Source organism: Pseudochaenichthys georgianus, chromosome 23 (assembly GCF_902827115.2).
Source record: "Pseudochaenichthys georgianus chromosome 23, fPseGeo1.2, whole genome shotgun sequence".
NCBI lineage: Eukaryota > Metazoa > Chordata > Actinopteri > Perciformes > Channichthyidae > Pseudochaenichthys > Pseudochaenichthys georgianus.
Genome location: NC_047525.1, coordinates 21347056 through 21359497, shown reverse-complemented (window position 1 = coordinate 21359497; position 12442 = coordinate 21347056). Strand labels below are relative to the sequence as shown.

Here is a 12442-nt window from a genome sequence, read left to right as displayed (position 1 = left end):
GATATCAAGTATGAATACTATGTAACATAAATTAAGTTGAATATTTATACAGACATAAGAAGAAAACATTTGCATTAAAAAGATAATATACAATAAAATGAATAAAATAATATATAATATTGGGAGTGTTTTATTCTATGAACACTTTATAACAAAGCAATGAATCCAGTGTAAAGTACTTTATACTCATTGACAGTAACGGAGTTCAGACTAATTGAACAGTATTGTATATTGCTTGTTTTTCAGATATACACGTTAGTGATTTTTGGTCAGTATCCCTACTTAAGAAACATTACAAGCTTAAGTGATTGTTCGTATCACTCTAATTTAGATATTTTTACAAGCTCAGTTTCAGTGTTAGCCCTTAAATGGGCTAATGGCAGCGTGAGAAATATTAAGTGTAGTTATATAACCAAACTCTCCTTCTTCCCCCACTCTTTTGCTCATCCTCTCCTTCCTCTACCGACCGTTTGCTCCCTGCGTCGCCTTCCCGTTTTCTCCAAGCCCCAACCGCTGTTACCGTGGCAACCACTTCTCTGCCCTCATACAGCGCGAGGAGAATTGTATCACACGCACACACTGTGACGGCATTCTCTCCGCAGGAGTAATTGAAGCTCTTAATCCATCTGTTTCTTTTTGTGTTAGTCAACACAAAAGCAGGCATGGAAGGTTGAAAGCAAGCACCTCGATTAAATGGCGTGCAAAATGAGCAAATGACTGTAGTTCCCCTATACTGAGACAAGATAATGACATTCACACACACACACACACACACACACACACACACACACACACACACACACACACACACACACACACACACACACACACACACACTCGCACACACACACACACACACACACACACACACACACTCGCGAACCCCAAGACACAAAACGCGAGCTCAAATTAGTCGAATATTCTTCAGTGAGATCTTTGTTTATGGGAACGGCTTCTTTGTTTCTGTCTTGTGCTCCGCCGCTGTGTTGTGGCTTAATTACATTGAGAAGGGGATTATCGTGTGTGTGTGTGTGTGTGTGTGTGTGTGTGTGTGTGTGTGTGTGTGTGTGTGTGTGTGTGTGTGTGTGTGTGTGTGTGTGTGTGTGTGTGTGTGTGTGTGTGTGTGTGTGTGTGTGTGTGTGTGTGTGTGTGTGTGTGTGTGTGTGTGTGTGTGTGTGTGTGTGTGTGTGTGTGTGTGTGTGTGTGTGTGTGTGTGTGTGTGTGTGTGTGTGTGTGTGTGTGTGTGTGTGTGTGTGTGTGTGTGTGTGTGTGTGTGTGTGTGTGTGTGTGTGTTGAAATGGCAAGGGGGTGTTTTCTGTGGGAAAATATACCCTTATTGCTAAATGATGTCATGGAATGATGTGATATCTGCCTGGTGAGAAATTAAGAGGATAATGAGACGGAGAAAGCAAAGACAGTCAGTGCATTGGATAAGAGAGATCTCATGAAGGCATATTATAGAATATTTTACCAGTTCCACTTCCCTTGTCTCAAAGTCAACGTTTTTTTTAACCTGCTTTCGGTCAAAGGCCTGAAATAAGGTCAGTGAAGCCATAGAGATGTTCATGAAATCCAATGGAAAGATCCCATTGATTTCTCGAGGGAGCTCTTGTGATGCTAACTTCAAGGTCGGCCTACACAAAGACTTCCCTCTACATACTTTCACTACATTTATTTTGGGATACTATAACCAAAATGAGTAAGCAGCAACTTATTTAGGTGTTAACTAATATTCAAAGCTAACCCACAGTGCATTTTCACCTGTCTGTATTTCCCATCGTCTCATTGTAGCATTTTAGCGTCTTTTAGCTCCTTGTTTGAGTTTTACCGCCCACAGCTTAACTGCTTTGCTTTACTCTGAAGACCGAATGACATCTTTCAAAACTGCTGGTGACCGTGTCGCTTTGAAAACAAGCTCTATCAACAAAATGGTTGGTGTTATCTATTAACATTTGTTCACTATTGATGAAAATGTTCAATGGAAAAGCTTGGTCAAAGCGCTACATACCCTGAGGGCGAATGCTTAAAGGACATACTCTAGTGATGCCATGTCCTTCCTATTGAATGAAAGCTTCTCTACGGAGATCAGTCCTGGTTTTTTAGTAGACTTCCCTTGACGTCCTTCAAAGCAATTTATTTGTATCATTAAAGTGAGAAAACCTTAATGAAATCCCTAATTAGCTCCCCAGTCTCACGCGACGTCTGCTCAGTTGCTAAAGCTGTATGTAGAGCGAAGGCAAAACAGCTTTAAACTTCACGTTGTTTCCCCGGAGTAAGAGAGTCCGGTGGAGAGCGTGAGTGGAGTCTAGATCCCGCAGCGATGTATTCATTAAAGGAGGAATATCAGACGGCGGTGATGGATAGTTCAGGCCTGGCCCTGGACATGTGGTGGTAACATTTCCTCTGAGACTTCAGTTATTACTTGAGTGAAAGAGTCCCATCTCTTGCTGCTGCTCGTGTCACATAGGTCTCCCCCAAACGCTTACAAAAGGGATACAAAGAAGCTTGATGTAGAAGCTCTGGTGGAGGGATGTAAGAAGAGAACAGGTGTATCTGTGTGACAGTCCATTTGTAGCTTACTCATTCCCTTTAGGAAAAGATTACCGGGTGGACAATAATGAGACGTTTTGGAAAGCACACACATGCTGTTTCTGTTCAGCTGAATCTATCTGGTCCTCTCCCTGCTTTTATGTTGCCAGCAGGGCATGTTTATCCTTTGTGTCTAGTCATGCTGAAGCTGTCATATAAACCGCACAGTGCTCCGCTCGGGCGGCTTAAATGACACACTGAGAATAACCTCGTAATAAAATCCCACAGCATGAATTAAGGCCTTTCCAGACCCAGTCCTTCTGCGTCAAAAAGCAGCAGCTTCCCTGTTGTGTAGAGAATGAGTGATCTGGTCAAAACAGTGTTAGGCTTAGTTGTTACAGTTCTCCAGTTCCTCCTGGGACCTCAGTCAGGACAATACAAAACACGTTCATCCCGTTGACAGATATTGCACTTGTTTAATGATTTGTGATGTTCATATGTTTATATTGTTATAGTACAGTCATACATACATTTTAGATTGATTTCCAAACCCTCTTGGCACTTTTCCTCTCCTTTTGGCATACACATGAATGATTTCAGATACTTATCCGAGGTAACATTTTGTTGCCCTCTTGTCAACGTAACATTGTCAAATGGTAATTCTAGGCAAGACAGCATATCGGTAATGTAGTATTTTGTTGCATATTATTTGTCTAAGGTTTTACTTTTTGACACAAGACAAATGATAATCTGATTGCAGTAAATAGATTTTTTTTGTATCTGCTAAAAAGTACATTTGTAATAAGGTTTTCGCATTTTTTGTTTGCAATTGTATGCATTAAATAATTGGATACAGAACCAGGAATATAAACCCATGTCCAAATCATAATAATCCAAATGTATTTCTCAGCCAATGCTTTCAGGTTGGATATTTAACATTTACTTCCCACCCTGCATTTCTAAACAAATGACAAGTTAAGTAAATGAAAGCTTTGCAGACTTTTTTTTACAGATTCCTCGCAACAGTTATTTCAAAGAATCATCAAAATTAAGCTAAAATGCTAGTCTTAGCTTAGCATTAAGACTGGAAACGTGTTGAAAGAGCTAGCCTAACCAAACAACAGGCTGTGCTTCCAGGAAGTAACTCGTTGTGGCCTAGAAATAATCCAGAACAGTATTCAGTTGTTTTTACACCCAAGTTTTTGTACAGACTAAACAAACATTACAAAACAATTTGTGAGTTTAAGATTATTTTCCAGGAGGATTTAGTTACATTTGGACAGAGCCAAGATAGCGGTTTCCCCTTGTTTCTATTCTGTAAGCTAAACTACATTTAACAGGAGAGAGTTAACCTGACCTTTTTTTATACCTCTTGGCAATAAGGCACTACCGTACTTTTCGGACTATAAAGCGCACCTGCATATAAGCCGCAGCAGCTAAATTGTCCGTCTGTCTTGCTCTCGTTCTGTCTCTCGGTTCCACTTTTACTTTGGCGCGCTACCTGTCTCACTCTTTTCCGGCCTCCAGCTTTTCCTGCTGGAGCCCGCCGCTTAAAGGTGGCGGGCGCGGACCGGTCATAGAGCCCATAGCGTTAAGGTGGTTAATTTTACCTGTAAAATCCATAGATTTAGGAGGTTCCCTAGTGGCTGTTAGCTGTACACAAAAAATGGGGAAAAAAGTCGCGGTTTATAGTCCGAAAAGTACGGTAAACGTATTTCAAAAAATGTTGACCTATTGCTTTAAATACACAAACAACAGGGATCCCACATGGTTGCTTCTTCACTACCACCCATCAAAATGTCACCTGAAGCCAAAGTGCTTAACAAATCTATTTGTATTTGCAATTGCACTTTTTTTGTTGTTGTTGCAGTTTTCGACTATTGATCCCAATTGTCTCTGGCAATTCTTTGCACCACTTCACCATTGCAGTTTCTTTACTCTCTTCCTTTCCTTCACTCCTCATCCCCCCTTTTGCTCCCCATCTGCATCTCCTTACATCCCACTACAGAAGTGAATGCGGGGCACAATTTGGCAGTGGCTTTACTGGCCATCTGGTGTGTGTGTGTGTGTGTGTGTGTGTGTGTGTGTGTGTGTGTGTGTGTGTGTGTGTGTGTGTGTGTGTGTGTGTGTGTGTGTGTGTGTGTGTGTGTGTGTGTGTGTGTGTGTGTGTGTGTGTATGTGTGTGTTTGCCCTTGTATTTTTGGATGTTGACAACAGATTAGGATGAACCTCTCATATACAGAGCTGCAATGTGCGCGATGATCTGGATGGTATTCACATCACATCACCATGCTGTGTGAGATGTATTGATCTTTTTTGAAAATAGATCGACTAAATATGTTCTCCAGTAGGACTCAGATAAGGGTGTTGCACTTTTCTTTTCCTTATACATGTGATGTTTTGGTGTTGTTTTGTTTCTTTCCGTTAACCGTCAAGTGGGAAATAAGTTTTTTTTTTTGTGTTTCTCTTAGTATCCTAAGATACTGTTATGTTTGTCTGTAAACAAAAAAAAAAAAAAAAAATTAGTATGAAGGGCATCTATTTGTATTTATTTGTTTTTTTTAGAAAGGGGCAGGTCACATAAGATGTTATTCTTCTCCCTGCTCCTTTTCGCTCAATGGTGGAGTCATGTTTTATGGCAATTGTTGTACATTTGGTTTTGCGTACCATGAGCGGGACAAATAGAAATGAAATGAAATGTAATGTTATCATACACAGCCCTAACATTCACTGTGACGCAACTTTGTACGGTCTGACTCTCCATATACTGTGTGCATTTTAGTGCTTCTGTTTCTCTAAGATTAAGCAACCACTTTAAAGGGATGCAAATTAGACTATTATTTCTTTGTGTCAAGAAAATAATTAACGTACTAAAAGATAAACGCTCCAGGTAAATAAATAAAGTAGAAGACATGTTTTGGGGCTAAATCAGTTTGTGTTGGAGTGAATAGGTTCCTATACATTTCTGTGTGTATTATAAAGTATAAATACTTGTATACATTGTATATGAATCTGTGTACAGAGCAATTTGTGCATCTCGGGTCCCATTTCTTTGTTTTGAACCATGTTTGCAACAAAGAACTCATCAGAAAATAGAGTTTGAACTAAAGCCTAAAGCCTGTGGTGCTGCTGACAGTCTGCAATATTATATTACACGCTATATTACCTCGATCTATATCAACAAAATCTATATCTCAGCCTTGGTCTTCAAATATATATGCAAATCTGCAGCAAAGCTCCTCCCAGGCGTGAGGTGTCTCGGTGGGATGTTATTTATCTCCGACTGTAAAACTCACTAAACACAGCAGCTCTGGAATGTGATAGGCCGGTATTAAACAAGATGTAACCACATGTTGTTTTTCAAGTGTATTTGAGCTTTGGGGATTTAGAGCTTATAGATTTTGCTGTTTTTTTAACCTCCCCAAATCCAACCCTTCAATCCGATATCCAAACAGCACAGCACACGTATATTTCTATCTAATGAATACAGTTATGACATTGAGTTGTACTTATGTTCTGCTCTCCTCTGCAGATGGAACACCGGCACCGTAAGAAGGAGATCCCGGCGCCCGCCAGCACCCACCACCTGTTTGTCCATGTAAAGAGTCTGATGAGCGCCAATCTGGGGGAGGAGCTAGAAGTCTTCTTCCATATTTATGATGGACGGGAGAACCGGCCACTCAGGTATATGCAACGAGAAAATAATCCCCCTTAAAGAAGCCAGTGTGTTTTCCCTTTCCTATAGTGTTCTATAAAGGTTTTAGTGCATGTCAATGGTCTAAAAGGGTAAGATCCCAAAGTCCATGGCTGAAACGCCTCCATTAGGCTCCTTTGTTTACTTTTGTAACATAGTAACATCACTATGTACCACTAGCGCTGCTACACATTGTACATGATAGGCTGAGGGGCGGGACATCTCTAAGCGGATGACCAATCACAGCAGGGCTGGCCAGCTAACCAATCAGAGCAGACTGGGCTCTGGCAGTATGAGAAAAAAAGTTTTGAATATTAAAGCTTAGAGACATGTCACAGTAGAGACACTCAATAGAAATATAACCTTGAAAATGAGCAGAATAGGCCCCTTTGATCTAATTGTAATGGCAAATGCATCACTTCCCTATACTAGAAACAATATTTGCCTCATTAATATTCCTAGGTTATAAACATTTCATTACTGTGACAGGAAGTGAGGTGATTTCTGTTGTTTTGTACTCTCAAAGGCTATTATGTTAGCTCATGTATCCATGGCGATGTCAGCGAGGTGGGTCAGTGATTGCAGGGGGGACATTTCAAGGCTCCACCTTCTGTCAGGAAGACTGCTTTAATTATATTCATGAAGATTCATTAAGTGAAGGAGGTTGTTAAAGCGCACTTGGACACATAAAAGTGGGCAAGGCCGTGCTATTTAGTCATATAAAAAGTGTCCTTGCTGTCCACATAAAAGAGCCTATCCCCTCCGGGAGTCTGCAAGCGTCACACACACGCCCACGTGCTCCTGACGGGGTGTCGGCCAAATAAAAGACTGTGTTTAAACTCCCCGGTTTCAGAGTTCAAAGCGGAGAGAATTCCATTTCATGTCACAAACAAGTGAGTTCGTCAGGCAAGGGAAACGAGTGGGTTGAAACATGAGCTGGAAGTTCTTTTGATAAGTCATGCTCGTGTTTGACGCTGACTCTCCGCCCCATAGGGTCACATCAGAGGAATAAGGGTGACATTGATGGGACTCATTGTTTTATTATAATCTTTCAGCACGCAGTGGCTCCATTTCTGTTTCTACTGAATACAATACATTATTCATCATATCACTGACGCAACATGCAACGTTTGAGCGAACTTGGTTGACCTTGGTCTCTTTAAACCTTGCATAAAGAGTGTTTGGTTTCCTCTCTAACATTAATAACCGCACAGAGGTTCTATTATAACACGTTTAGAGAAAGAGAAGTTACATCTGCATGTTTTAATTTGGCCCAAAATACATCTTCCTTCCTAAGTGTTTCTAAACGGCCCTAGTGTGCAGCCTTTTGTTTAAATGTTTAACAATAATGATTTTCCAGACTATTCCCAGCCTCTATTTTGTCTAGGTGGGTAATTACTGTAGACTCCAGTGGTGTGCCATTAAGTTTCACTTGATGTGCACTTGGGGATGTGCACCCATTGGACATGGATTCACTGCTCATTCTCTTAAACAGAATGAAATGGGCTTTAGCTGTTAAGCTAATATAACAATTAAACATTATAGCAACACACAGATATACAAAGCTCTACTCGGTGGGCTAATTACATATATGTTTGGGGGGGTTTTGAGGGAAAAGGCAATCAGAGATTCAACCATTGTGCCTTTCCGTCTTTGAGGGAAATCTCGGCATGGCAGCTCGCCAACATTGTCCCTCACTGTCTGGTCACACACACACACACACACACACACACACACACACACACACACACACACACACACACACACACACACACACACACACACACACACACACACACACTTGTTCAAGATGCCTGGCATGGAGCCATTTCGACACTTCCTTCTGTGCTGGTGGTTTCCTGTGAGTGTGTGTGTGTGTGTGTGTGTGTGTATCAGAAACCAGATGGGGGTCCGACCCGTCTTCTCAGTACCATGCCAACACCAGCAGCCCCTGTGCACCATGGGAGCTTCTTTGTGTTGAATACAGGCTCCTTGTCTGGCTATTCCAGCAGGACACACACTCTACCATGCTCACACATGATCCTGTTGCTCTTTCTGCTCAACTACACATGTGTGTGTTATTTCTGTGTGGACAACAGAGGCCCAGTGTGTGTTTTCGACACATGTAATTGGTAGGTTGTGTGTTCCCTACCTGTTCACTCCACTGTCTTGGCATTTCCCCGTCTTTCCTACACGGCCTCTCGGGTAGATTTAGGGCGAGGGGGAGGAAAAGCAACAGTGGCAGTTAATTTAGCCAGTATTTTACACACCAGGCGCTGCCCCACCCCCCCACCGCCCCCTCACCGGGTGAGCGCACAGCTCCTAATGCAATCATCGATACCAGGAGAGGGAATAGGGAGCGCCGTGCGGTCCCAGAGGGGAGGAAAAATCGGCCATTCACATTATGTTAATTTGACCGGTGATAGAGGAAGATAAGGTCCCACAGGGGGGACACTGGTCCTCTTAGCTCGGCTGATCAACACGCTGCAGCTGTGAGGGGAAACTCAGCGGCAGGGAGCGTTAAAAAGCGTGCACGTGCGTCCGTGGTTTGCAGGAGTGGCTGTTAATTGGCAGTTGGGGTTTCAACAATGGAGCACTAATTAGGGTTGGGGAAAAAGTGAGCACGTCTCATGCCTAATGCAAAGGAATCCTTCTCCATACTGTATGGCTGGATAAATGGCCCGGAAAGTTACAGAGTGCAGCTAATGAGGGACAACCGCATCCAAATCCAATCGACTCATTCCAATACGGACGATACAAGGGAAACTGTACAGAAGGAATACATGTATGAAAAATCATGCACATTTATATAATTAATCATGAGCAGCTTAATTAATTCAAACATGGGTACACACTGCCCTACATACACAAAAGACTGAATTACAGTGCAGGAAGCAGCCTCTTATTTACATCATGGCAACTCTAAAGCGCTTGTAGTTACTGCTTTTAGTTGCTCAGGCTGTTATAACACATCCTAATCCATTGTCGCCTTATGTAGTAGGAAGTTATATAGGATCTGTCGTGGTGAATTCTGCTCTTGTGTGAATGGGGCGACTGTAGCTTGCCAGAGACTTGGCTCGTTGCCAGGCGCTGGTGCATTACAAGGTTTTCTCTCTGCTTATCGGCGGACTGTGAAAGTCACCTAACTGGATTAGGCCTCCGCTCGCCAGCCAGGATGAGACGAGCCCAGCAGGAAGCCTCGGCCGCCTCTCTTTTTAAAGCGTTTGTGTGAGATAGAGACAGAGAGAGGACCGGGTACAAAGAGAATGAAAAGGCGATCTGTGTTCGTCCTTTTCGGTGCTTTCGCCCGACATGCACTCAATTTCCTCGCCTGCACGAATGGCGGGGTACGGGGCATTTGAGGCCAGAGTGGTTATTTCGAGTAAGTTCATACTCTCCAACTTTCCAAACCTAGTCAGACAAGCCAGAAAATGTACTTCCAAATTGGTTGGTTTTTCAGCCATGTTGGTCCGAACTGAAATGCCAACTATTAAATACATTGCCATAACATTTTGTACAGAAAAAACGTTTTAAATTCCCGTTGAGGATCAGTATATTCCTCTTATGTCGTCTTCATTATCATCCCTCAGAAGATGCATCCCAACGACCGTGGTGATACCCTAACTTTCTTCTGTAATGCTACTAGTGTGTTTTTGGTCCTGATTGTAATATGTAATATGTAACTATTGGCTCGAGTGACGTTTTTGGTACCCTCAGGGTGATTTCTGAAAAAATGTTGTTCTTCCTTTTACTAAAAGCTCCATTATGAGGACATGTTTTGAATGTGTCCAATACTGTTCTTTCAGACTTAATAGCTGTACAATTAGAGAGGCAGTGGGTACATTAATAATAAACATACAGCTTCTATCAGGTTCATTTTCAACGTTTCTGTCTTTATTAAATTGCTCATTATGGTGTCAGTATAGCGCCGTCACTACCAGAGGATTTATGACCACAAGCGTGGCAGTTTTAAGATTGACATTGTACATGTGTTGTTGGAACCCTTCCCTATTTTTGCTGAATTGCAGTGTCTGGGCTGAAACGCGTACTTGTTGTCGGATGTGTTCCTGACATGCTGTGCTGGGGATTTGGTTCAGTAATTCAAGCTTTGGATATCCTTTTCTCTCCCTCCATCCTTCTGTCTCTGCCTGTCTTTCTCCCGCCTTATATTCAGCTCCAGACAGCTCTCGTTTGAAGCTTTTAACTTTGAAGCGTTTTCTCCGATGCCCACACTTCAGAACTTGACATGTTTGACACCGTCTCTAATCTTTATTCCGTGTCCTGTGAGCCGTGGCTTGGATGCAGTTGTTTATGATGACACTCACTCTTTACCCCATTCATCTCAACGTGTGTTCCTCTCCCTCTGTCTCCCCATTGGTACAGTGAGAGGTTCTTTGTCAAGCTGAATAAGAGCGGGTTGCCCAAGTCGCCAGAGAAGACAGAAAGACAATGCACGCTATTTGTGGTGAGTACAAAACATGACTCTAGAGTTATTGGGAGCAAAGTAAAGATATGTACCGTCATACACAGAAACAAGAGCTAAGGAACTAGCTTGTGTACACTGATTGGATCTGATACTAAAGTGTGTTTTCCGGTTTGTCTTTAAGGATCTGGGAAGCAGTGATCTACGAAAAGACGTCTACATCGTTGTGCACATCATAAGAATAGGTGGGAGTCACAAGGCTGCTTCTTTATTTTACTACACTTCTTTCAAGTCTCTCTGGTGTTTAAAGTGCCGTTGTGTGTCTTTGTGTGTGCAGGGAGAATGGGAGCAGGGGAGAAGAAGAATCTGTGCAGCGTGCAGTACCGACGGCCGTTTGGCTGTGCGGTCATCAGCATCGCAGATCTCCTCACTGCTGACTCCAAGGATGACCATCTGCTCAAGGTTTATGCGTAAGTCACTGTAAACAACCGGCATTTTATTATAAAACACCAAATTATATACCGGGAGATTCTTGGCTCAGTCTGATTGGTTGAGTCTGAACTGCCGATTTTCTTTCTTTCTCAGATATACATTTGAAAGCTTACCCAAACACTTTAGTGCCTTTTTTTCATGGGGACATTTAAATTGAATTGTATGTTTGTAATAAAACAAAAAATGTTAAGCCCCTTCCTCCATAGACTTTTTGTGACTGCAAGTTTAACAAGATTCACGCATTATGCTTTTTTCCCTCTCAGAACATGTGTGTTTAATTCAATTCAAGGCATTCACTTGTTAGTTTGAGTAAATAACAGTAAAACAGCTTTGTGGTCCAACGTAATACACCATGCCCCGAGGGATGGAAATAGGCACTCGATGACTCGCTAGTGTGGCCTAAATAATAGCTGGATCAGACTGACTGGCCACATACGTGCAGCTGAAAGGAAACACAAACACTTCCTTTATACCTGCAGTAACACCAGAGAGGTTTCAGTCGGATTAGCATTAAAGTTCTGAGCTGAATGTTCTTACCTCCAGACAAGACGTCATAGTAAATACTGTAAGAGTTTGTTTTGTACTCCACCTGCCCTAGATACATATTGACAATGAATAACAGGTCTGTTTATGTGAGTCCCACTTATTTTTTAAGTATACAAATCGAATAGAAGAAGTTGAGCTGTCGATGTCAACACCTTGAGGCGTGATTCATCTTGAAACCGTAACGCTGTTTGGACTCAATGCCAAACATTTAAAAAAACCTCTGTTTTGTATTTCCAGTTTGTAATGCATTTCTTTATTAAAACATCATTTATGCATTTGTGTGATCCCCAACAAAAATACAAGTGTCTTCTTTCTGTCCCAGGTGTAACACAGAGAGTGAGTGGCACCAAATCCATGAGAACCTCATCAAAAAGGCAAATTCCAGATACAACCTGTCGGGCTCCAACTCGGGTAAGAACCACGCGGGTTTCGTTCATTTCCCCTCCTCACATATAACAAGGGGATCCACTAATGCTACAAGCTGGTCTCTTTAGAGGTGTGGGATTGGTTAACTAACTATTGTTGATGATAAGCAGGCTTATTTCTTTCACATTTCACAAATTAATCCTCTCAGTTGCATCATCGCTCTGTTACTGTGCAGCTTCCGGTCAGACTGGAGTGCCTCCTTCAGGGAGCGGATCAGTCTTCACATGGTCCGGTTTGCAGGAAGCCTGTTGTTGCAAACGCATTCAGATGATATAAATAGCCGCATTTCACCTTCGTCAACAACAGCATCATCAGTTTCCTGTAGCAACATG

The 12442-nt window shown here is 42.2% G+C and overlaps 1 protein-coding gene across 1 annotated transcript in view; it reads left to right on the top strand.

Moving 5' to 3' along the window:
- Window positions 1-12442, top strand: part of dock4b (dedicator of cytokinesis 4b) — a 118430-nt gene that overhangs the window by 43256 nt on the left and 62732 nt on the right. The window contains 5 exon segments of the mRNA XM_034074670.2: window positions 6062-6213; window positions 10607-10688; window positions 10831-10891; window positions 10984-11116; window positions 12007-12095. Of these exon segments, the coding sequence (XP_033930561.1) occupies window positions 6062-6213; window positions 10607-10688; window positions 10831-10891; window positions 10984-11116; window positions 12007-12095 (517 nt within the window).